Source organism: Lithobates pipiens, unplaced genomic scaffold (assembly GCF_037356315.1).
Source record: "Lithobates pipiens isolate NorthernLeopardFrog02 unplaced genomic scaffold, aLitPip1_a1.2 Scaffold_8, whole genome shotgun sequence".
NCBI classification, from domain to species: Eukaryota; Metazoa; Chordata; class Amphibia; order Anura; family Ranidae; genus Lithobates; species Lithobates pipiens.
In genome coordinates this window covers 5819900-5845314 of record NW_027507903.1, presented here as the reverse complement: position 1 = coordinate 5845314, position 25415 = coordinate 5819900, and the positions used below count along the sequence as shown (strand labels likewise).

The 25415-nt window shown below is 46.3% G+C and overlaps 1 protein-coding gene across 1 annotated transcript in view; it reads right to left on the bottom strand.

Moving 5' to 3' along the window:
- Nucleotides 1–9182: 9182 nt before the first annotated feature.
- Nucleotides 9183–25415, bottom strand: part of LOC143964484 (integrin alpha-11-like) — a 211052-nt gene continuing 194819 nt past the window's right edge. Inside the window, exons 27-29 of the mRNA XM_077474257.1 lie at nt 16958–17053; nt 16405–16518; nt 9183–11935 (exon numbers count right to left, since the gene is read on the bottom strand). Of these exons, the coding sequence (XP_077330383.1) occupies nt 11876–11935; nt 16405–16518; nt 16958–17053 (270 nt within the window). The 3' untranslated portion in view covers nt 9183–11875. The remainder of the gene's footprint in view (nt 11936–16404; nt 16519–16957; nt 17054–25415) is intronic.

The following is a 25415-nucleotide window of genomic DNA, read 5'->3' as shown; positions in this document are numbered from 1 at the left end:
AAGCCAGCAGCTATAAATACTACAGCTGCTGACTTTTAATAAATGGACACTCACCTGTCTCGGGTTCCAGCGATGCCGGCAGCCGAGGCCGATCGATCGCTCGGCTCTCGGCTGCTGTTGCCACCATTCTAGGTGAGGGAATCAGGAAGTGAAGCGAATCGGCTTCACTTCCCGGTTCCCTACTGCGCATGCGTGAGCCGCGCCGCGCAATAGGAAATCTCCGCGCTGTCTCTGGGACCCGTGTGTGTCCCAGCAGACAGCGCGGCAGGGCAGGAAATGGCGTAGACTCCCACGGGAGTCTATGCCCGGAAGTGGGTGAAAAAACCTGTCTTTGACAGGTATCTCCACCCCCCTCCCCCCTGAAAGGTGTCAATTGTGACACCGGAGGGGGGGAGGGTTCCGATCAGCGGAGGTTCCACTTTACGGTGGAATCCCGCTTTAAGGACGCGTTGGCCGGCTTCGCAGCCCACTCCTTAACCAACTATTCTTCACACAGAATTAGACGGAACCGAATTGTTTCGAAATTTTAAAACTAATTAACAAACTTAAGAAATCTATCCAAAACGAAACACATTTTTGCATTCTGCACATGTCTAGACATATGCAGAGAAATAGAGAATAGAAAAAGGAAGCCGCGCTGATACAATCCAATTTATAAACATCTGATGGTAGAAATGAACATCATCTCTCTATTGGCAAAGAATTGTGGAATAATAAACCAGATTCTTCTAGTATTAACACCACAGTGAGTTCGTTCAGCAAAGTGTTGCCACCACCTTTAGAAAAACTCACTTACCAGATGGCAAGCAAAACCAGGCATGTGGCTATAGCCCAGCCAAGACCTTTGCTTGCACAGAAGATCGTCAGGATAAGCTCTGGATGGATGGCTGCATAGATATATCCAAACACAGATAACACCACTCGATCCGGGGACCATTCGTTCAGCAACCCACTCGGCAGTAAACCCAGAAAAGAGAGAACCACCATAGTGTAATATTGCCTAACTGGGCATTTATTAAGTAAAAAAACAATATCGCACTTACATTGTAGACAGTTTAAAATTTGTGCATAAAAACAGCAGAGCCGGCCATCTACAAACAAACTCCCGTCCTCCTAACAAAACAGCGTGGTGACGTCATCACGTATCCTCCTCCAGACGCGTTTTGTCATATGTGACGTTGTCAATGGGAAACGGGTAGCGTGCTGATCCACCACCTTATATACAAGACCACACCTCGTTCTGAGTGCCGTGTGCGGAGCCCAAGACGCCATTTTGGATATTGGCAACCTGTCTCTCATTAAAAGAAAAAAAAAGAAAATAAACACCTGAAAAGTAGATGTTTGGTTGAATTACTGTATATGCAGATAGAGGACACTGGCAGAAGAAAAGCTGCAAGAACATCCCCCCTATATAAACCCTCCCATTCCCCTCTAGCCAACAGTTTTGTGCTAGTGTCCTTAGGTGATGGACTTCTTCTCTCTGAGAAAAAGTTTACCCTAAAATGTAGTTATTTATGTATCTCTGATGATATTTCATCAAGATAATTCTCCTACCAAGATTTCCTGCTGCACCATAGCCACTGCTGCTCTTATTGTCCCTTCCTACTCTGTTGACTCCTCAGCAGAGTCTTGAGGGACTGAGCTTGGGCTCTGATAGAAGAAGCCAGGCCAGCCAGCAGTGGCGGCTGTTTTTTCTTTGGGGGGGCGGCAAACAACCACCCATCCCTCCCGAGCAGCACCCACCTGTTGTTTGCCGGTCGGTCCGGCACTTACCCTCCGAGTCCTCTCTTCCCAGACGACTTCCAGCTTCTCCCCTCCTCCTCCTAGGCTTCCAATAGGATTGCCTGTCCTTTCAGCCAATTAGGTGACTTGTGTCAAAACCCACTTCCTGATTGGCCGGGAGGAGGATCAATGTTACAACAACAAATATTGAGTCGCTGTTGTAACACACCTGGGTGGGCTCGGAGCGCACTCTGTGACCCGAGCCCACCCTATATTAAAGCCTATTAGAGCCTCTGGCTCTAATCGGTGCTTCAAAAAAAAAAGCCCCTCCACATTGGAATCCATGCGCTGATGTCCTGAAAGGTGACAGAAACATGGATAGGGGAGGAGGCAAGGCCGTGGGGGCGGCACCTGTGCGCCCTTAACCAGTTGCCGACCAGCCTCTGATCGTGATTGTGGGAACGAGAGCCAGAACGGGGATCTGTCAATGTAAACAGACAGATCCCCGTTCTGACAGGGGAGTTAGAGAGAGATCTGCTGTTCCTAGTGACTAGGAACAGCGATCATTCTCACCCTCCAGTCAGCCCAGCCCCCATGCAGTTAGAAACACCTCCCAGGGAACACACTTAACCCCTTGATCACCCGCCTAGTGTTAAACCCTTCCCTGCCAGTGACATTTATACAGTAATCAGTGGCTATTTTTTTGCACTGATCACTGTATAAATGACAATGGTCCCAAAAAAGTGTCCGATCTATCCGCTGCAATGTCGCAGTCAGAATAAAAATTGCAGGTCACCGCTGTTACTAGTAAAAAAAAATAATAATAATAATAAAAATGCCATAAATCTTTCCCCTATTCTGTAGACGCTATAACTTTTTACACTTATTGCGATTTTTTTTTTTTTACCAAAAATATGTAGAAGAATATATATCGGCCTAAACTGATGAATACATTTGTTTTTCTTATTTATTTTTTGGGGGATATTTATTATAGCAAAAAAGTAAAACATATTTTTTATTTTATAAGTTGTCTCCTTTTATTTGTTTATAGTGCAAAAAAAACGCAGAGGTGATCAAATACCACCAAAAGAAAACGCTGTTTGTGGGGGAAAAAAAAATACTTCAATTTTGTTTGGGTATAGAGTCGCGCGACCGCGCAACGCAGCGCCGTATCGCAAAAAATGGCCCGGTCAGGAAGAGGGCAAATCCTCAGCTCCAAAAGATCTGGCTGCTGAATGACCGGGCCATTTTTTTGCGATTCAGCACTGCGTCATTTTAACTGACAATTGCGTGGTTCTGTGATGCTGCGCCCAAACAAAATTGACGTCCTTTTTTCCCACAAATAGAGCTTTTTTTTGGTGGTATTTTATCGCCTCTGCGGTTATTTTTTGCGCTATAAACAAAAAAAAGGGCAACAATTTTGAAGAAAACTTTTTGCTATAATTAATATCCCTATTTATTTATTTTTTTTAAAAAAAGCTAATTTTCTCTCAGTTTAGGCCGATATGTATTCTTGGTAAAAAAATATCGTAATAGGTATATATATATATATATATATATATATATATATATATATATATTTTTTTTTTTTTTTTTTTTTTATTTGCGCAAAAGTTATAGCGTCTACAAAATAGGAGAGAGATTTATAGCATTTTTATTATTATCTTTTTTTTTTACTAGTAATAGTGGCGATGTGCGATTTTTATTGGGGCTGCGACATTGTGGCAGACACTTTTGACACATTTTTGGGACCATTGGCACTTATACAGCGATCAGTGCTATAAACATGCACTGATTACTGTATAAATGTCACTGGCAGGGAAGGGGTTAACACTAAGGGGTGATCAAGAGGTTAAGGTTCTCCATGTGTGTTCTAACTGTAGGGGGAGGGGGACTGACTAGAGGGGATGACAGATCATGGTTCCTAGCTATTAGGAACTCACGATCTGTCGCTCCTCACAGAACAGGGATTTGTGTGTACACACACACACACACACACACACACACACACACACACACACACACACACACACACACACGTCTCTGTTCTGCCCATCTCGTGCCTGTGATTTCTTGTGGCTGGCGGTCATTGCAAGCTTTGACCATGAGCACCGGCACCCCCACAGTGCAGCGGGCGCGTGCGCGCGCCTGCTATCCCGATCCTGCGAGCCGACGTATAGCTAGGTTGATTCGCGGGATCGCGCCGACCTGCCGCGGTATAATGACGGTGGCTGGTTGGCAACTGGTTAAGCAAGAGATGTTTATATTTGGGGGCCCGGAGTCCCTTTACCTTGTTTACCGTGATGGTTGTAGGTGGGCTTTTCTACCTGGTGGGCCTGCTTCCGGTGACAACGTTTCACGGCGGTCTCCATTTGGAAATCTTGGGTATACTAGCCCACACTATGATTTAAGGGGTGATTTTATGGAGACCACCTCTCAGTGCTTAAAATTTTCCTTTTTGTTCTATATCTATATTATAAGACAAAACATGTTTTTCCTGTTCACTTTAGTAGGTGGCCAAATGCTCACCTAAGGGTTCAAAGAAGACCTAACCCAATAGCCAAGATATGTAATAGTTTTGTTTCCCCCACTTATGTACCGTTTCTTAGCCCTTGTACACACGGTTGGACATTCCGACAACAAAATCCGTTGGATTTTGTCCGACGGATTTTGTCTGAAACTGTTGCATACACACGGTCGGACAAAGTTGTCGGAAAATCCGATCGTTCAGAACGTGATGACGTAATTTCGTTACGACGAGACTACATTCAGGCTAGTAGCCAATAGCTTTGGTCTAGGAATTTGATCTGAGCATGCGTGGCACTTTGTCCGATCGGAATTCTCTACACACAATCGGACAAAGTCCAATCGGATCATGTTGTCGGAAAGTTTTATAGCCCAGCTCTAAAACGTCCGTCGGATATTCCGACGCAAACAGTCCGATGGAGCCCACACACGGTCAGATTATCCGACAACACGGTCCGATCGGACATTTTCCGTCGGAATGTCCGACCGTGTGTACAGGGGCTTATTGTTTATACACAGCATGCAAGGATTCTTCACCGCGATCTTGTGGTTTTTACTTTTCTCACAATATTAATAAAAAATATTGAAATAGAATAGAATAAAATAGAGTATAACCTTCTTCCAAAATTCTAATTTGGAATAGAATAAATTCTAATAGAATAGAATATAATAGAATTGAAAATGAAATAATAGAAAAAAAATAGAATAGATAAAACAATAGATTAGAATAGAAAGAATATTACAATATAACCTTCTTCTGAAATTCAAATTTTTCGAATAGAATAAATTCCAGTTCGAATGGATTTAGAATGGAATTCAAATTTTCCGAATTCGGTCGAATTGAGTTAGAAAAAAAAACATATTAAATGAATTAAACAAATTTATGTAAATAACGAATCGTATACTGATGATTCAATGCGTTGAGCAAAAAAAGTCTATAAGTTCAATTGGAACATCCACGATCGGACTTTCCAGCAGACTAGGTCCGACGGACTTTTGGCGGACTTTCCGAACAAAACGGACTTGGCCACACACGATCACAACAAAATCTGACGGATTCGAACGTGATGACGCACGACCGGACTAGAATGAGGAAGTTCATAGCCAGTAGCTGCCCTAGCGTCGGTTTTCGCCCGTCGGACTAGCATACAGGTTTTTCGAAGCCCACACACGATCGAATTGTCCGACGGATTTGTTCCATCAGACCTTTGCTGTCGAAACGTCCAGCCGTGTGTACGCGGCATAAGTGTAATATTAAACGTATTTATTGGAGTGAAAGACAAATGGCAGCATATGCAAACCATTAAAAGAACTCGCTCATCAATAGGTTAGGGCCTCTGGTGGTAATCTCCAGTATAGCAGGACACCTTGGTACAAGCAAGCAAACACGCTAGGGCTTGAGAAAGAGGCTTAAATGGCCTTGAAACATGTAGTCTGCTCTGCATCCCAAAGGAGTCCGGCGGCTATCTTTTTTGGTTTCTGCTTCCTCCATCCCACTCGTTTTTGGCCCTACTTGTGGAGCTGCAAGTTCTACAGAAGAGACTCCATGCTCCATATGCCAGAGCCAGCTGCCTACCATGGTGACACAAAGAAATGGCACCATTTCCTATGTACCATGTGAGCTGCTAATTTAATTGCACCTACTTCCTGTAGTTTACTGCGCTTAGTCTGGCGCCCCCTGGTGTGTCTTCCTGGCTTTACAGGTTACTCATCAGCCAACCCAGTGTGTTCACTTGTAGCAAGGTGTCCGGCTATGCAGAAAATTATCACCAGAGGCCCTAACCCATGGGTGCTCAACCTGTGGCTACCAGCTGTTGTGAAACTACAAGTCCCATGAGGGGCTTGTACTGATGTGAGCAGCAGCCGACGTGTTGCGGGGAGCTCCAGGTATCCTGAAACGAATCCTCTGCCATCCATGCATCTGCCTACCTAAAACAAGCTGATACCCTGCCAGCCTGTTCCTCTTAGGCTTGTGCAATTCGTTTCGTAACGAATCGAAATTCGGCCGAATTTTGCATCTTTCGGACATTCGGATGCATCCGAATGTCCGAATAAAAAAATAACAAATTACAACGAATACGAAAGAAATATAACGAATGAATTTGACATGATTCGAAATTATTTCAACTGCATTCGACATTATTTCAACCACATTCGAAAATATTTTGTGACCCGACTTTAGGGCCATGTATCTTGGGGTCACTTGGTGCTAGACACTTCAGATTTGGATATGTTGTAGTGCTAGTACTATTGTGTTTGCATACCAAATTCGGGGTTTCTAGCTATAAGAGACCCCGAGATATGTGGCCCCAAAATCGGGTCGCAAAATGTTATTAGTTATTAGAGCAGAGAATAACATTTTGTGACCCGATTTTGGGGCCACATATCTCGGGGTCACTTATAGCTAGAAACCCCAAATTTAGAATGCTAACACAATAGTACTAGCACTACAACCTATACAAATTTGGAGTTTCTAGCACCAAGTGACCCCGAGATACATGGCCCTAAAGTCAGGTCACAAAATATTTTCGAATGCGGTTGAAATAATGTCGAATCATGTTGAAATCATTTCGAATCCGGTAGAAATATTTTCGAATTTGGTTGAAATATTTTTGAATGTGGCCGATTTTTCGAATTCGGTAGAAAACTAAACGAAATCCGAAAATGAATTTAAGGAAGTTAACGAATATAACTAAACAAAATTAATGAATTAAAACTAAACGAAACTAAACAAATTTTTTCCTTTTGCACATGTCTAGTTCCTCTCTGTCCCGTGTCCCCTGTCACGTCCTGGGCCAGTATTGTGGAGTGGTTCTGCACGTGGTCGCCTGCATGCCATAGCCTCCATACACCCACGGCCGCCGCCATCCTGCCGGCCTGTGACCTCCTGGGGAGAAACGATCCAGGCCTGACTGGAGCACGGACCTTCTGTCTCCACCCGCCCTGTCATTCCTCCACATCCCTACCACGGCCTGGTGTGCTGCCCAGCAGAGCCTGTATGTCTGAGCCAGCTGTAGTATCCTGGGGCCTAGTGTCTCCTATCGTCTGCCACCCTGCTGCCTCTGTCCCACTGCTCTGGGCTCTCCCCACCCTGGCACTTACGCCAAATCTACCTGGCTCTGCTAAGAGCTGAGCTCCATGCCCCAGATAGATAATCGGAAGTGTTAAGCCTACAAATCGAAATAACCACACTTCTTCTTAAATGTCCCGATAGCACCAAGGGCCGGCAACTAAAAGAGAGATGAAGTCCTCCAAGAAACAATATCTCCTATCGCAATCCTAACATGCGTAACCTGAGTGGTGATTGTGTTTAGTTAGGAATGTGTAGTTTTTAACCACTTCCGGACCCCCCCCCCCCCCCCCCCCCCCCACGCTGATATAAATTCTAACTTTAACCACTTCCCACCCGGCCAATGTACATATATACGTCCGGGTGGGTGCTCTCTCCTTCCGAGTGGACATCCAGGAACGCCTTCCCGATGCGCTCATGTCACCCGGACACGGCGCATCTCCGATCGGCAGGAGGGCACTGTGATTGGCCCCCCTTGATCACATGACAGCCGTGTCCAATGCCGTCATGTGATGTAAACACAGAGCTGGTTGCTAGGCAATCAGCTCTCCTCTCCTCACACGGAAGTTGTCGGTGAGGAGAGGAGAGCGGATCGCTGCAGCCGGCTGGCGATCAGTGACTATGAGCTGTTTTTTACAGCCTTTTACTCACTGATCACCAACCTAGTGTAAAAACACGTCACCACACAATGTCCCCAAATAATAAAAACACATGTCCCACTAAAATCACATGTCTCAATGATTAACTGCACACATCTGTCCGTGATCACCTGCGCACATCTGTACATGATCATTTGCGTACATATGTAGGAGGGGAAGTTTGGGTTGGATGATTTGTTCTAGGAAGGGGGATTTGGAAGGTGGAGAGGATTTATGCTCAGAGTGAAATTCGGAGGGTAGAATATTTGTTATAAGTGGGAGGATTTGGGGAGGGGAGGATTTGAACTGGAAGGGATGGGGGGGGGGGAGGCAAAATTGTATGATGGGTTGAAGATTTCAGCAGGGGAGGGATTTGTATTGGAAAATAGGGACTTTTTTGGGGAAGAATTTTCACTTGAAAATGGAATTCCTGCTTAAGGGGTAAGTGTGGAGATAAGTTCTTGAATTTTTCATGGACACGTTATGCTCATACATTTATCCATTTTTTTTTTAGGGGGGGGGAATTCCACCTGGGTGGCGTTTGTCATCTTTGCCCTGGGTGCTAGATGGCCTTGTCCTGGTGTTCTGGCAGATAGTGTCCTGCCATCATATAGTGTCCACCCCGTACTGCGCATGCGCAGTACGGGGCAGAAGAAGCTTCGGAAAATCTCTGAAGCTGAACGGCGCCTGCGCCATGAGTGGAGGTGGTAGCCCCACCATCCAAGCGGACACAGGGTTGTGAAAATTAGAGGGCCCCTCGCGGGCGAGCTTCGCTCGCCACGCTTCAGGCTCAGCCTCGCTGCACTCGGCTCTTTTTTTATTCCTACTCTATGCCCACTTGGATGGTGGGGCTAGAACCTGGACTCACGGCGCAGGCGCGGTTCATCCTCGGCTATTTTCGGAATCTGTGTTGCTGTGTACTGCGCATGCAACACTTACCTGAGCCCAGCAATGTGCCTTTATGCTTCTAGCTCTCCTATGCATTCTCTCCACTGTGCCTTTCTATGGACACACACAGCCCGGCTCGGGAGCACACCCACACATCTGCCCCGCCCCATAGCACACAGATTCCTATTGGGGCACACGCAGGAGAGAAGGAGCTCAGAACACTGGCGGGGTATTCAGATGAGGAGGATCGGACGCGCTGCACAGAGCAGCTAAGTAGAACATCTTTTTATTTTAATTTAAAAAAAAGTTACTTTAAGAAAATAAAACCATTATCAGCATTACTTTAATGATAGCATTTAATCTTAAATAGCACAAAATACAAAAGAACAGGGGACAGATGTAGAACATTATGTGGTGTAAAGCTGCAGAGCTCGTCTTCCTGTGAAACAACATGTAAAATGTATTTTGTGTGAATGTTCTTGGGCTATGTTCTCTGCAGATTTAATGTGTGAAAACAGAAAATACTGCATTATGGCCACTAGATGGTGCTGATGAGCATACTTTTTTAACATGATACGTGGCGCCATCTAGTGGCCACCGTTTGGTATTTTCCTCTTTCACACATTTGATATGCAGATAATAAAGCATGCCTATTTCGATTGAATGAACAGCTATGCAAGTTTTTTTTTTTTTTATTATTTATAAATACACCTCTATGTGTCACCAAAACGGATAAATAATAGTCATTGGAAATCAGGCCTGGTTACCTTCATTCTATGGAGCTGAAGTCAAAACGGTACCTGTAGAAAGATACATGAGACAAAGTCCGTTCCTCATTTCTGCCTCTGATCTGGCATTGCTTGCAAGGAGCTGGTGATAATGAACAACTGTGTACAAGTAGCTGAAAGTGTGCTCGCAATTCTATTGGATGGCAGCTATTTTTTGGAATTTTTACAAATAATTTTTTGTCTTTTTTTTTATTTATTTTTTATTTTTTTACACTTTGAAAGTTACAGTTCGTAGGAAAGTAATCAGAGACGGTGACTTCTGCAAACTCTGGTAATTCAAAGGGTAAGTTCACCTTTCCATGAAAAATGAAAAAGTGAACTAACTCCAAATATCCCAGCCACTCCTGGTCTCTGCAGCACGTAGTGGTCGTTATACCCAATGTTGCCAGTGTAGCTGTCAGGACCTGGATTGCCTGCTGGTGGAGCTGTGCTTCCCAGAGCAGAAGGCTGTAGTTCCGGAGTCCACCAGTGGGTGTCTTCCAGCAGATCCCAGTAATCAGTTTCTATCTGATGCTGGCTGCTGGGAGGGTATTTAGGTCCTCCTCTACAGTTATCAGTTCCCACCTGATGCTGGCTGCTGGGAGGGTATTTAGGTCCTCCTCTACAGTTATCAGTTCCCACCTGATGCTGGCTGCTGGTAAGATATTTAGGTCCTCCCCTACTAGTGCCTCTCTCTCCAGTGTTTTGCTTGCTGCCAGATACTGCTCACCATTATCCTGTTTCTGCCCTGTACCCTGTATCCTGCTGCCTTGCAAGCAAGCTACGTTGGTGAAATGCGTTAAGGGGGGAACGGTCCTGGATGTGGACCATGTTAGTATCTAGCTGTTCTATATGATACATCAGTAAAGACCTTTTTTCAGATTGAACAATGGTGTGCGGTTCTCCTTATTACAGCTACAATGCAGTAATAAACGCAAAAGCAGACATTTATTATATTGCAGCTTACCAATTCTTAGATGTGGTGGCTGAATTTGTTTTCTTATTTTAGGCTTTCTTTCCTTTATTTCTATCTGGTGATCCAGTCAATAAGTCTGTTGTTTTTCAAAAGCTGTTCTGCAGATGTATCAGTTTACATGGATGAGACAAACCATTTATCACCGACGGGGGTGCTTACAACGATCCGCGTTTTTTTTTTTTTTTTTTTTTTATACGTGTAACCTTTATCCCAAAAAGAACAAAAGTGCTGTAACTGAATATAAAGTATTAGCTGGAGTTTGGCTTGAGTTTGTTTGTGTATTTAAAACTGATAGTACATTTAACCCTCCCCTCTCCCCAGAATGACAATACTGCTGTCCAAGAAGGTGCCTTCTGTGCTCCTTCATCCAGAGTGGGGGGGGGGGGGGGGCGGCGCTCTAATACATGAGGAGTGTTACTGGGCAGATCACCAGGAGAAAAAAGACGAAAGAAAAGAAAACAAATGCAGCCACCACATCTAATGATTGGTAAGCTGCAATATTATTAAATTTTTGGGCTTAATAACGCTTTATGGATGAGTATGGCGCTATAAAATTGATACATATTTACAAGCCTCTTCCTTTGTAAAATTTGCTATTTGTATTCTTATTTCAAAATTTCTCTCATCTTTAAAAGCCCCTCCCCCGATTTTTTTTTTTTTTTATTCTTTATAAATATCCGGGGTAAAGGATGAACTCAAATTTCCATCAAAGAAAAAAACCCTAAAAACATAAACATCAAACCAAGAAGTTGCACAGGCCACCGTGTCTCTGTAAATACAAACATCCAGAAACAACTTTATCCGATCCTGCCAAACGCGTTGCGTCATCCTCTTTCCCGGGCCAGGTTACAGTGGCATGCTAATATTTAACCAATAAAAAAAAAAAACTAGAAAACACAAGGAATGATTTCAGACACGGAGTTCAGGGACATGGATATTGGTCTCCACCGATCGGTGGCGATGAAGTTGGTCGATCCCTGAGCAGAACCCGTCAGAGCATTTTTACAAGTTCAGTTCTTTTTAGGCTGAAAGTTCAGCGAACGTCCGATCAATAATGATAGAAATAAATAGAGGCCGAGGGTGGAAGTGGGAGAGCTCGTTCGTCCTGTTCCCCGAGGTAGCGTCTGCTGGTGAAGTCGGAGCTACCGGCTCAGTCTTGTGCAAGAAGGCATCTGTCCATTCGTCTTCTATCATCAGATCTCCAGCCAGCTTCTCCCTCTGGCCCCTATAGGTTTGAATATATAGGCACGTGTGCGGGCTGCGGCTGGCCGCTCCAGCTTTCCTCGACTCACTCTAGAACTTTATCTTCTTCCTCTCTCTCGTGGTGACTGCGTTTAAAGAATCCCAACTGTAAACCAGGTAAAGACAAGCCATTACTAGAGAAGACCAGGGTAAAAGTCAACTATAACGAGCTGCTGGAACAGGGGCCCTATGAAACTGCATGGCTAAAACCAACGGTATTTGGCTATTTTCGCTCCAGGTTGAATGTTCTCTTGCAATATGGCCACTAGATGGAGCTAAAAAACATAGTACATATTGAACATCAGCCTAATAGCCTAATACCATTCATTTTAGCATCCATTTTCGCACAATGAATACACATGCAGTTTTCTCTCCAGGTTGAATGTTATCTTGCAAAATGGCCACTAGATGGAGCTGCTGACCACAGTAAAAAATGAACATCAGCTCCATCTAGTGGCCATAATGCAGTATTTTACTAATTGTCTGTTGTATGTTTATACTTAAAGCGGGAGTCCGCCGGGACTCCGCGTTTTTTTTTTTTTTTTTTTTTTAAAGCCAGCAGCTACAAATACTGCAGCTGCTGACTTTTAAAATAGTGATACTTACCTGTCCAGCGCGCCCGCGATGTCGGCACCCGAAGCCGATCTCCCGATCGTCTCTCGGGTGCTGCCGCCGCCATCTTGGGTATGGGAATCAGGAAGTGGAGCCTTTCGGCTTAATTTCCCGGTTCCCTACTGCGCATGCGCGAGCCGCGCTGCGCAATAAGGACGGTCCCCGTTGTCTCTGGGATCTGTGTGTTTCCCAGCAGGCAGCGGGGACTTTCGGAAAGGGGCGTAATCTACGCCCCTTTCCGCAGAGAGCTATCCCGGAAGTGGGTGCAGATACCTGTACTGTACAGGTACCTGCACCCCCCTCCCCCCTGAAAGGTGCCAATTGTGGCGCCGGAGGGGGGGAGGGTTCCGATGAGCGGAAGGTCCACTTTAGGGTGGACCTCCGCTTTAAAGCGGAGTTCCACCCTAAAGTGGAACTTCCGCTGATCGGAACCCTCCACCCCCTCCGGTGTCACAATTGGCACCTTTCAGGGGGGAGGGGGGTGGAGATACCTGTCAAAGACAGGTATTTACACCCACTTCCAGGCATAGACTCCCGTGGGTGTCTATGCCTCTTCCTGTCCTGCCGCGCTGTCTGCTGGGACACACACGGGTCCCAGAGACAGCGCGGACAATTCCTATTGCACTGCGTGACTCGCACATGCGCAGTAGGGAGCCGGGAAGTGAAGCCGATTCGCTTCACTTCCTGATTCCCTCACCTAGAATGGTGGCGGCAGCAGACGAGAGACGATCGATCGGTCTCGGCTGCCAGCAGCGCTGGAACCCGGGACAGGTGAGTGTCCATTTATTAAAAGTCAGCAGCTGTAGTATTTATAGCTGCTGGCTTTTAATATTTTTTTCCCCAGTACAGTCCCGCTTTAAGTTCCACAGCTAAAGAATGTTGTGATTCTTGGCAGACTTCCCGTTTTTTTTTTTTTTTTTTTTTTTTTTTTTTTTGACGGCTGTCGGGCGTATAGAAAGAATCGGGAAATACTTTGTCAAGATCACGACGGGGGAAAAAAAAAATCGCGATAACTATTCTTAACCACTTGCTTACTGGGCACTTAAACACCCTTCCTGCCCAGACCAATTTTCAGCTTTCGGTGCTCTCACACTTTGAATGACAATTACTCAGTCATGCAACACTGTACCCAAATGTTTCCCACAAATAGAGCTTTCTTTTGGTGGTATTTGATCACCTCTGGGGGTTTTATTTTTTGCGCTATAAATGAAAAAAGACCGAAAAATTTGAAACAAAAACGCATATTTCTTTGTTTCTGTGACAGAATTATGCAAATTATTAATTTTTCTTCATAAATTTTGGCCACAATTTATACTGCTACATGTCTTTGGTAAAAATAACCCAAATTAGTGGATATTATTTGGTCTTTGTGAAAGTTAGAGAGTCTACAAGGTGTGGTGCGAATCATACAAAATTGATCACATCTGATGTACTGGTGGACTATCTCGCTTCTTGTGACCCGAACAAGTCAGGAAAGTACAAATACCCCCCAAATGACCCCTTTTTGGAAAGTAGACATTCCAAGGTATTTAGTAAGAGGCATGGTGAGCTTTTTGATGTTGTCATTTTTTTCCCACAATTCTTTTCAAAATTAAGATTTTTCATTTTTTTTCCCACAAAATTGTCATTGTAATAGGTTATTTCTCTCACGTGGCATGTGTATACCACAAATGGCACCCCCCAAAAAATTCTGCTACTCCTCCTGAGTATTACAATACCACATGTGTGGGACTTTTTCACAGCCTGGCCACATAGAGAGGCCCAACATGCAGGTAGCGCCATCATGTGTTCTAGGAACATAAATTACACATCTAACTTGTTGACTATTTATTACACTTTTGAAGCACCAGGACAATGACACGTGGCACTGATGACAGATGGCACTGATACGTGGCAATGATGACACTTATACGTGGCACTGATGACAGATGGCACTGATACGTGGCAATGATGACAGATGGCACTAATATGTGGCACTGATGACAGATGGCACTAATATGTGGCACTGATGACAGATGGCACTTATACGTGGCACTGATGACACGTGGCACTAATACGTGGCATTGAAGACACGTGGCACTGATGACAGATGGCACTAATACGTGGCACTAATACGTGGCATTGAAGACACGTGGCACTGATGACAGATGGCACTAATACATGGCACCGATGACGTGTGACACTGATGACAGATGGCATTGATGACACGTGACACTGACAACTTTTTTTTTTTTTAACTCGAGGCAGAACGGCTGCCGCTGCAGCCGTTCATCTCTCCCCTCTCACACTGTCTGTGTGAGGAGGGAGAGCGGCGCTGAGAGATGATCTCATATGTTTACATATGAGATCATCTCCCATTGGACACGCCGATCACGCTGTAAACGGCCGCTGTGATTGGCCGTTTACAGCGATCTGTGTTTGCCTGTCCCCGGGGGACACGGCAAACACAGAACTTCCGCGATGCGCGCCCGCGGCGGCGCGCATCGTGGAAGTAAACATCAGGACGTCCAGGGACGACCACCCGGACGAACGCGCCTGCTCTACTGCCGTCATTCGGCTATAGGGCGGGCGCGAGGTGGTTAATGATTAATCGCGCAGCTCTAACTCCTTCCCTGCCAGTGTTATTTATACAGTGACGGTGCATTTTTTTTTTTTAGCACTGACCACTGTATTGGTGTCACTGGTTCCCAAAAAGTGTCACTTAGTGTCAGATTTGTCCACCGCAGTGTCGTAAGTCCCGCTAAAAATCGCTGATCACCGCCATTACTAGTAAAAAAGAAATAAAAATTTTCATAAATCTACCCCATAGTTTGTGGACGATATAACTTTTGCGCAAACCAATCAATATACACTTATTGGGATTTTATTTTACCAAAAACATGTAGCAGAATACACATTGGCCTCCATTTATGAAGAAATTCAATTTTTTATTTTTTTTTTTATTTTATTATTATTATTGGATATGTATTATAGCAGTAAGCAAAAAATATTGTTTTTTTTTGTTTTGTTTTTTTAAATTGTCGCTTTTTTTTGTTTATAGCGCAAAAAAGAAAACCCGCAATATGGCCACTAGATGGAGCTAAAAAACATAGTACATATTGAACATCAGCCTAATAGCCTAATACCATTCATTTTAGCATCCATTTTCGCACAATGAATACACATGCAGTTTTCTCTCCAGGTTGAATGTTATCTTGCAAAATGGCCACTAGATGGAGCTGCTGACCACAGTAAAAATGTCAGTTAAAGCGACGCAGTGCCGAATCGCAAAAAGTGCTCTGGTCAGGAAGGGGGTAAATCCTCCCGGGGGGGTGGGGGGGGGGGGTAAAGTGGTTAAAGAGAAACTCCAACTTTGTTGAGAAAAAACAAAACAAAAAAACATTCCCCTTGGGCGATCAATGTACATAGCTGTTTGTATCACCCTGTCCTGTGCGGGCTGATTCTGAATGGGAGGATCTGGTGTTCGTTGTAATCACCTGATGCACGCTCAGTGATCAGATAAGGGATGCAGACACTGCAACTTTCCTTTAGAAGTATTTAAGCCTTGGGGAGTATTTCACTAAAAATTCCTGTTGCAGGGGATGCCCAAAATCAGACTTCTGGGAAAACCAGTGAGCCAATCACGCAAGCAGGAAATTACATTGGGGGGGGGGGCGCGTTCTGTATCCCATCTGTGTACAGAGCGCCTCCAGGTTGCCATATGGAATTTTACAGGAAATGACAGCTGCTGCAGATTGAAAAGGAGAGGCCGTTTTTATTCACATTTAATTAAAATTTAATCTAAATTAAATTAATAAAATCATAACACGGCTTGTGTAGCAAATGTATAGGCTATATTATTTTTCTTATGCTGTCATTTATTTATTTTTTCAACAAAAGTGGAGTTACCCTTTAAGACACACATTATATATATATATATATATATATATATATATATATATATATGAACGAACTGTACTTTACCTTCCAAAGGGCCAGCACTAGGAGAGCCAACAGCAACAGCCCACCTATTGTACTGCTGATGATAATCCATATAGGAACTTCCCATTCTTCCTGCTTGGAAATTTCCAGTACAATCTGCAGATTAAACAAAAAAAAAAAAAAAACTTACATTTGGGGATAATATTACCGCGTATAATAAAAAATGCTCAGCGTAAAATCCCAAAAAAAAAATAAAAATAAAAAAAGCAATACTGACATTTGGCCAGTAGGTGTCAGCAGAGTTCTGTGTTATGCAACATTGCATCTTGCCTACAACATATACAGTGCCTTGAAAAAGTATTCATACCCCTTCCAATTTTCCACATTTTGTCATGTTACGACCACAAAACGTAAATGGATTTTATTGGGATTTTATGTGGTAGACCAACACAAAAAAAAATAAAAATTAAAATAAAAAATCCCCCAATAAAGTGTGATCCAGTTACTATTTTTGGGATCCCCCTCTGTTAATACACACAGCCTCAGCTGCTGTAATACGCAAATGAATGGGACTGAATGCAGGAAATAGACTCACCTGGCGGGTGGGCCCCTCCTCCCGGAATATAAACGGACTCTGGAATTTCCGTTGTAATGCAGCGATAGTCACCAGGTTCACGGAGCGGAATTTAATCTGCAAGGAAAAGGCAACGGCCATGAGAGTAAATCGTTGGTCGGGGATTCGCTGACCGCCCCACGTACATTTACTGCAGGCGGGCGGCCCCTTCGGCGCAAAATCACGTAGCTGTGCGCGATTTTGGTTGCGCAGAGCCAATCAGCGGGTTCCGACGGACCCCGATGACCGCAGGGACCCGCCGATCGTTTGCCGAGGCAGACAGAACGGCGATCTGCCTATGCATACCTCCCAACTTTCTGAGATGGGAAAGAGGGACACCTATTAGTAAATGTATGTAGGCATAGGACACACCCCTTGCCACACCCCCTTAAAGGAAAATTGCACAAAAGAAATTGATTCGTTAAACCCACAAGTGCTTTTTTACCACTACTACCCGGTTTCCCCTAAAATAAGACCTAGCGTGATTGTCAGTGTTGGCTGCAATATGAGTCCTACCCCCCCAAACAAGCCCTACCCCGTTTCCCCGAAAATAAGCCCTACCCTGAAAATAAGACCTACAAGGACTTTAACTAGGGCTTATTTCTGGGGTAGGGCTTATATTGCAGCCATCACCGACAATCACGCTAGGTCTTATCTTAGGGGAAACAGGGTATTCCCGTTATATTGGCTATTGGAATTTACAAATGCAGCAATTTAGAATTTGGATGAAAGGTTTAGCGCTGGGAAACACTTTTTGAAAGATAAATAGTGCATTTTATATACATCTATATAGATCAGACCAAAGTAACGAACACATGAGGAGGAAAGAGGGACAGAGGGACATTGCTCCAAATCAGGGACAGTCCCTCGAAATCAGGAACAGTTGGAAGCTATGGCCTATGTAAACAAGGCAGACCGCCATCCTGTCAGAGGGGAAGATGGGGATTTTGTGGTTCTGCTAAGCAGAAACACAGATCTCTGTCTTCCCCCCAGTCAGAGCACCTCCCCCCACACAGTTAGAAAGCACTCCCAGAGAACACAATCAACCCTGCGATCGCCCCCTGATATTAACACCTTCTAGAGCGGCACGATTCTGGCTAAAATGAGAATCACGTTTTTCTTTTTTTCTCGCGTATTATAAAAAAGACCACAATTCTCGTGGCATAAAATCTTTCGCATTATAATAAAAAATATTGGGCTAACTTTACTGGTTCGTTTTTTCGTTTTTTTAATTCATTAAGTGTAATTTTTTTCCCCAAAAAATTGCATCTGAACGACCACTGCGCAAATACAGCGTGACATAAAATATTGCAACAACCACCATTTTATTCTCTAGGGTCTCTACTAAATATATATATATATATATATATATATATAATGTTTGGGGGTTTCCAAGTAATTTTCTAGCAACAAAAAAAAAAAAAAGATTTTAACGTGAAACCAACAAATGTCAGAAAAAGGTTTAGTGTTTAAGTGGTTAAACTTTCTTCATTTACACACAGAAGTCTATTCCATTGACAAATTGTTACAATGTTTATACTTAAAGCGGAGCTCCACCCTAAAGTGGACCTTCCCCTCATTGGAACCCTCCCCCCCCCGGCGCCACAATTGCCACCTTTCAGGGGGGAGGGGGGTGCAGGTAACTGTACAGTACAGGTATCTGCACCCACTTCCGGCGTAGATTCTGCAGAAGGTACGCCCCTTTCCGCAGAATCTACGCCCCTTTCCGCAGAATCTACGCCCCTTTCCGAAAGTCCCCCGCTGTCTGCTGGGAAACACACGGATCCCAGAGACAGCGGGGACCTTCCTTATTGCACAGCGCGACTCGCGCATGCGCAGTAGGGAACCGGGAAATGAAGCCGAAAGGCTCCACTTCCTGATTCCCATACCCAAGATGGCGGCGGCAGGACCCGAGAGACGATCGAGAGATCGGCTTCGGGTGCCGACATTGCGGGCGCGCTGGACAGGTAAGTGTCATTATTTTAAAAGTCAGCAGCTGCAGTATTTGTAGCTGCTGGCTTTTAAAAAAAAAAAAAAAAAAACGGCGGAACTCCCGGCGGACTCCCGCTTTAAGTGCCACAGCTAAAGAATGTTGTGATTCTTGGCAGACTTCCCGTTTTTTTTTTTTTTTTCCTTTTCTTTTGACGGCTGTCGGCCGTATAGAAAGAATCGGGAAATACTTTGTCAAGATCGCGACGGGGGGGGGGGGGGGGTTGTGGAAAAATCGCGATAACTATTCTTAATGATTAATCGCGCAGCTCTAACTCCTTCCCTGTCAGTGTTATTTATACAGTGACAGTGCATTTTTTTTATTTTTTATTATTATTATTATTATTGGATATGTATTATAGCAGTAAGCAAAAAATATTGTTTTTTTTTTTTTTAAATTGTCGCTCTTTTTTTTGTTTATAGTGCAAAAAAGAAAACCCGCAGAGGTGATCAAATACCACCAAATGAAAAATCTATTTGTGGGGAAAATCAATTGTATTTGGGTACAGCGTCGCACGACCGCGCAGTTGGCCAGTTAAAGTAACGCAGTGCCGAATCGCAAAAAATGGCCTGGTCAAGAAGGGGGGGGGGGGGGTAAACCTTCCAGTAGACCAAAAAGGGAAACTTTTTTTTTTTCTTCATTTTTGAGTAAGGGAGGGTTACAACCTCTGTTTTTTCCACCTACATCCCCATTGGGGAGATGTCCCTTCACTTCCTGTTCCAGAGCCAAAGCAGGAAGTGAGGGGAAATTCCTTTAAAGTGAGCAAATCCCTGGTTGTCATAGGGGTTACTGGCAAGGCTTCATTTAGATGTGAGGCTAGAGGGCGGTAAAAATGCACAGCCAAGCTGCATTTTTACCACCTGCCAACCGTCTCCCTTAAGCTGCAATGGCATAGCTCCCAACTGTCCCTGATTTCGAGGGACTGTCCCTGATTTGGAGCAATGTCCCTCTTTCCCCCTCATTTGTCCCTCATTTTGGTCTGATCTGTATAGATGTATATAAAATGCACTTTCTATATATTACAAAAAGTGTTTCCCAGCGCTAAACCTTTCATCCAAATTCTAAATGGCTGATTTTGTACATTTTAAAGCGGGAGTCCGCCGTTTTTTTTTTTTTTAAAAGCCAGCAGCTACAAATACTGCAGCTGCTGACATTTAAAATAGTGACACTTACCCGCCCAGCGCCCGCGATGTCGGCACCGGAAGCCGATCTCTTGATCGTCTCTCGGGTGCTGCCGCCGCCATCTTGGGTATGGGAATCAGGAAGTGGAGCCTTTCGGCTTCATTTCCCGGTTCCCTACTGCGCATGCGCGAGCGGCGCTGCGCAATAAGGATGGACCCGCTGTCTCTGGGATCCGTGTGTTTCCCAGCAGGCAGCGGGGGACTTTCGGAAAGGGGCGTAGATTCTGCAGGAAGGGGCGTACCTTCTGCAGAATCTACGCCGGAAGTGGGTGCAGATACCTGTACTGTACAGGTACCTGCACCCCCCTCCCCCCTGAAATGTGCCAATTGTGGCGCCGGAGGGGGGGAGGGTTCCGATGAGCGGAAGGTCCACTTTAGGGTGGACCTCCGCTTTAACCACTTCAGCCCCTTCCTGACCAGAGCACTTTTTGCGATTCGGCACTGCGTTGCTTTAACTGACAATTGTGCGGTCATGCGGCGTTGTACCCAAACAAAATTGATGTCCTTTTTTCCCCCACAAATAGAGCTTTCTTTTGGTGCAGTTTTTTATTTTTATTTTTTCCCTCAGTTTAGGCCGAATCGTATTCTTCTACATATTTTTGGTAAAAAAAAAAAAAAAAAACGCAATAAGCGATTATTGATTGGTTTGCTCAAAAGTTATAGCGTTTACAAAATAGGGGATAGTTTTATGGCATTTTATTCATAATTTTATTTTATTTTTTTAAATGGCGGCGATCAGCAATTTTTATCGTGACTGTGACATTATGGGGGACACATCGGACATTTTTGACACATTTTTGGGACCATTGTCATTTATACAGCAATCGGTGCTATACAAAATGCACTGATTCCTGTGCAAATGACACTGTCAGTGAAGGGGTTAACCACTAGGGGGCAGTGTAGGGGTTAAGTGTGTCCTGGGGAGTGTTTCTAACTGTGGGAGGGCGTGGCTACGTGTGACATGTCACTGATCTCTGCTCCAGTCATAGGGAGCGCAGAGATCAGTGACAGTGTCACTGGGCAGAACGGGGAGATGCTTGTTTACATTAGCATCTCTCCGTTCTTCCTCCCCGTGAGGCGATCGCAGGTATCCCTGCGGCGATCGAGTCCGCAGGACCCGCAACCTGACTCATGGAGCTTGCGCGCGACCGCTGGCCGACTCTTAAAGGGCAACGTACAGGTACAGGATTCTGCCTGTACGAGCCCTTCTGCCGATATATATCGGCGTGAGGCGGTCGGCAAGCGGTTAAACACTAGGGGGCGATGAAGGGGTTAAGTGTGTCCTAGGGAGTGATTTTAACTGTGGGGGGGGGGGGGGGGGGGATGGGCTCACTACAACATGACAGCGATGACTGCTCCCGATGACAGGGAGCAGTAGATCTCTATCATGTTGCTAGGCAGAACAGGGAAATGCCTTGTTTACTGCATCTCCCTGTTCTTCTGCTCCATGTCGAGATCGCGTGCCCCCCGGCGGACATCAAGTCCACCGGACCCACGTGCACGCTCACGGAGTACGCGGCGGGCGCACGCCCCCCCCCCTAATCCACGTCTTAAAGTGGACATACAGGTACACCCATTTGCGCAGCCCTCCCATTGTGCCGACGTACATCATCGCGCGGTGGTCGGCAAGAGGTTAAAAGCCAATATAAAAGTGGTAAAAAAAAAAGCCCTTGTGGATTTAACCTTTTTTTGGTTAATTCTCCTTTAAGGGGGTGTGTCAGGGGGGCGTGTCCTATGCCTACATACGTTTTTTTTAGTAGGTGTGCCTTATTCCCATCTCACAATGTTGGGAGGTGTGCAATAGACAGGGGGACGGGGGTGTTTCCATGCCGCAGTCACGATGCTTTGCTTCATGTCTACCCAACCTGTAGGGATTAGGCCGCGTACACACGGGCGGACTGTTCGCCCAACCTTGTCCGCTGAACAGTGTTTGGGCGGACAGTCCGCCCGTGTGTGGGCTTTCAGCGGACAGTTTCAGCGGACAGTTGGACGGACAAAGTCTTTCGGAAATTCCGAAAAACTGTCCGCTGAAACTGTGTTTGAGCGAACAGTCCGCCCGTGTGTGGGCCTGTCCGCTGTACTTTCGAAATGAGCGGACTGTTCCCGCTCGGAAAGTCCGCCCATTTCGAGCGCGTGTACAGGTAGGCGGGGCCCGCGAAGGATACTTCGCGGGCTCCGCCGCCTGGAATGGGCTTAAAGGGGAACCCCAACGCCGAAAAAAATCGGCGTGGGGGTTCCCCCAAAGTCCACACCAGACCCTTGTCCGAGCACGCTACCCGGCCGGCCAGGAAAGGGGGGCGAGCGAGCGCGCCCCCCCTCCTGAGCCGTACCAGGCCGCGTGCCCTCAACATGGGGGGGTGCCTTGGGGAAGGGGGGGCCGCGCGGCCCCCCCACCCCAAAGCACCTTGTCCCCATGTTGATGAGGACAAGGGCCTCTTCCCGACAACCCTGGCCGTTGGTTGTCGGGGTCTGCGGGCGGGGGGCTTATCGGAATCCGGGAGCCCCCTTTAAGAAGGGGGCCCCCGGATACCGGCCCCCCACCCTATGTGAATGAGTATGGGGTACAATGTACCCCTACCCATTCACCTGTGAAATAAAGTACAAAAAAAAACACAACACAGGGAAAAAATATTTTATTGCACAGCTCCGGGGGTCTTCCGTCTTCGGGGGTCTTCTCGCCGGACTCCTCCGCTATGTGTGTGTAGCTCTTTTACTAGCGGAGGAGTCCGGCTTTCTTCCTCCCCGCCGCCGGCCTCTTCTACCGACTTCGGGGGTCTTGTCCCCCTCTTCGGTTCTTCTGCCGGGCCACCGCGCCTGGTCCGGTGGCCCGGTCTTCTGTCGCCGTCTTCCGTTCTTCTGTCGCCGCCTTCGGTTCTTCTGCCGGGCCACCGCGCCTTCTTGTAGCTCTTTTACAGGCGGTGGCCCGGTCTTCTGTCGCCGCTGTCGTCGCCGCCGCCGCCGCCGCCTTCCGTTCTTGTTCTTCTTCTTGTTCTTCTTCTTCTTCTCCTGGAGATGTTGACTCGACGAGCTCTCCGGCCGGAATGCCAGGGACACGCTCCGCTGCCACTTATATAGTGACAATGGGGCGGTGTCACATGGTATATGTCACATGGGTTGGTCACATGGGTTGATGTCACATGGGGACTATGACATCGTAAGGGGGCGGGGTCACCATGTGACCAACCCATGTGACATATACCATGTGACACCGCCCCATTGTCACTATATAAGTGACCGCACAGCGCGGCTCTGGCATTCCGGCCGGAGAGCTCGTCGAGTCAACATCTCCAGGAGAAGAAGAAGAAGAACAAGAAGAAGAACAAGAACGGAAGGCGGCGGCGGCGACGACGACAGCGGCGACAGAAGACCGGGCCACCGCCTGTAAAAGAGCTACAAGAAGGCGCGGTGGCCCGGCAGAAGAACCGAAGGCGGCGACAGAAGAACGGAAGACGGCGACAGAAGACCGGGCCACCGGACCAGGCGCGGTGGCCCGGCAGAAGAACCGAAGAGGGGGACAAGACCCCCGAAGTCGGTAGAAGAGGCCGGCGGCGGGGAGGAAGAAAGCCGGACTCCTCCGCTAGTAAAAGAGCTACACACACATAGCGGAGGAGTCCGGCGAGAAGACCCCCGAAGACGGAAGACCCCCGGAGCTGTGCAATAAAATATTTTTTCCCTGTGTTGTGTTTTTTTTTGTACTTTATTTCACAGGTGAATGGGTAGGGGTACATTGTACCCCATACTCATTCACATAGGGTGGGGGGCCGGTATCCGGGGGCCCCCTTCTTAAAGGGGGCTCCCGGATTCCGATAAGCCCCCCGCCTGCAGACCCCGACAACCAACGGCCAGGGTTGTCGGGAAGAGGCCCTTGTCCTCATCAACATGGGGACAAGGTGCTTTGGGGTGGCACCCCCCATGTTGAGGGCACGCGGCCTGGTACGGCTCAGGAGGGGGGGCGCGCTCGCTCGCCCCCCTTTCCTGGCCGGCCGGGTAGCGTGCTCGGACAAGGGTCTGGTGTGGACTTTGGGGGAACCCCCACGCCGATTTTTTTCGGCGTTGGGGTTCCCCTTTAAGCCCATTCCAGGCGGCGGAGCCCGCAAAGTATCCTTCGCGGGCCCCGCCTACCTGTACACGCGCTCGAAATGGGCGGATTTGCCTCCTCCTTACGTGGGCGAGTCCGTTCATTTCAAAAGTTGAGCGAACTGTTTGCCCAACCTTGTTCGTCAAACAGTCCGCTCGTGTGTGGGCAAGTCCGCTCATGCAAATTTTGAGCGGACTGTTTGCCGAAACTGTTTGACGAACAAGGTTGGGCAAACAGTCCGCGCGTGTGTACGCGGCCTAAGTGAGTGAAAAGCCCAAAAAATGCAATACATTGAGGCAAATGGGGAAGCGTAGAAAATGCGGTGCATGCAGTTGTCAGTAAAAATTGGGTTAAAAAAAGGTCATCAAGCGCCCTGGGTAAGGATGCCAAACTGCCCCCCCATTCATGTTGTGCAAGTTTAGGGGATCCTACACCCAGCAGTCACTCGCTTGTCAAAATCACAGCCGCTTTCACTACTCCTGTCAGCCTTGTAACAGAAGGAAGGAGCCCCAATCTCAACAGTAAACCATTGTGCCCAGGGCAGGCGTCCCTCTCGCCCACCCCTTGTCCCGACCCTGTATAGAAGCCACTTCTATATATATGATAACTTCATCAATATATATAATAATTCTTCTATACATGACTGCTTCTCGCTGTCAATTGTTTCTAACAGATGACCCTATAGCAGTGTTTCTCAACTCCAGTCCTCAAGACGCCCCAACAGGTCATGTTTTCAGGATTTCCCCTCAGATGAAAAGGCTGTGGTGATTACTAAGGCAGTGAACCTGATCAAATCACCTGTGCAAAATAATGGAAATCCTGAAAACATGACCTGCCGGGAGGCCTTGAGGACTGGAGTTGAGGAACACTGCCCTATAGGGGTAGAGCTACACTTGACTAATAATGACAGGCTGTGGCAGGATGTGGGGAAATCCTTTCCTGAGTCAGAAGGGGAATCTGTAAACAGATGCACACATGCTTCAAAGATAGCGAGAGAAGTCCACCCAGAGAAGGCTCATTATTGGTGTATCTGGATGTAGAGTGAACCAACCAAATTCACGAATCTGTCTTTTTCTCGTCTACTCACATTCACTTTTTGTTTTTAAAGGGGAATGTAACAATTGGGTGATAAAAAAAAATCTCATTGGATTCATATGGCCACCCAGGACAGTGTTGGCCGAGGTAAGTGTG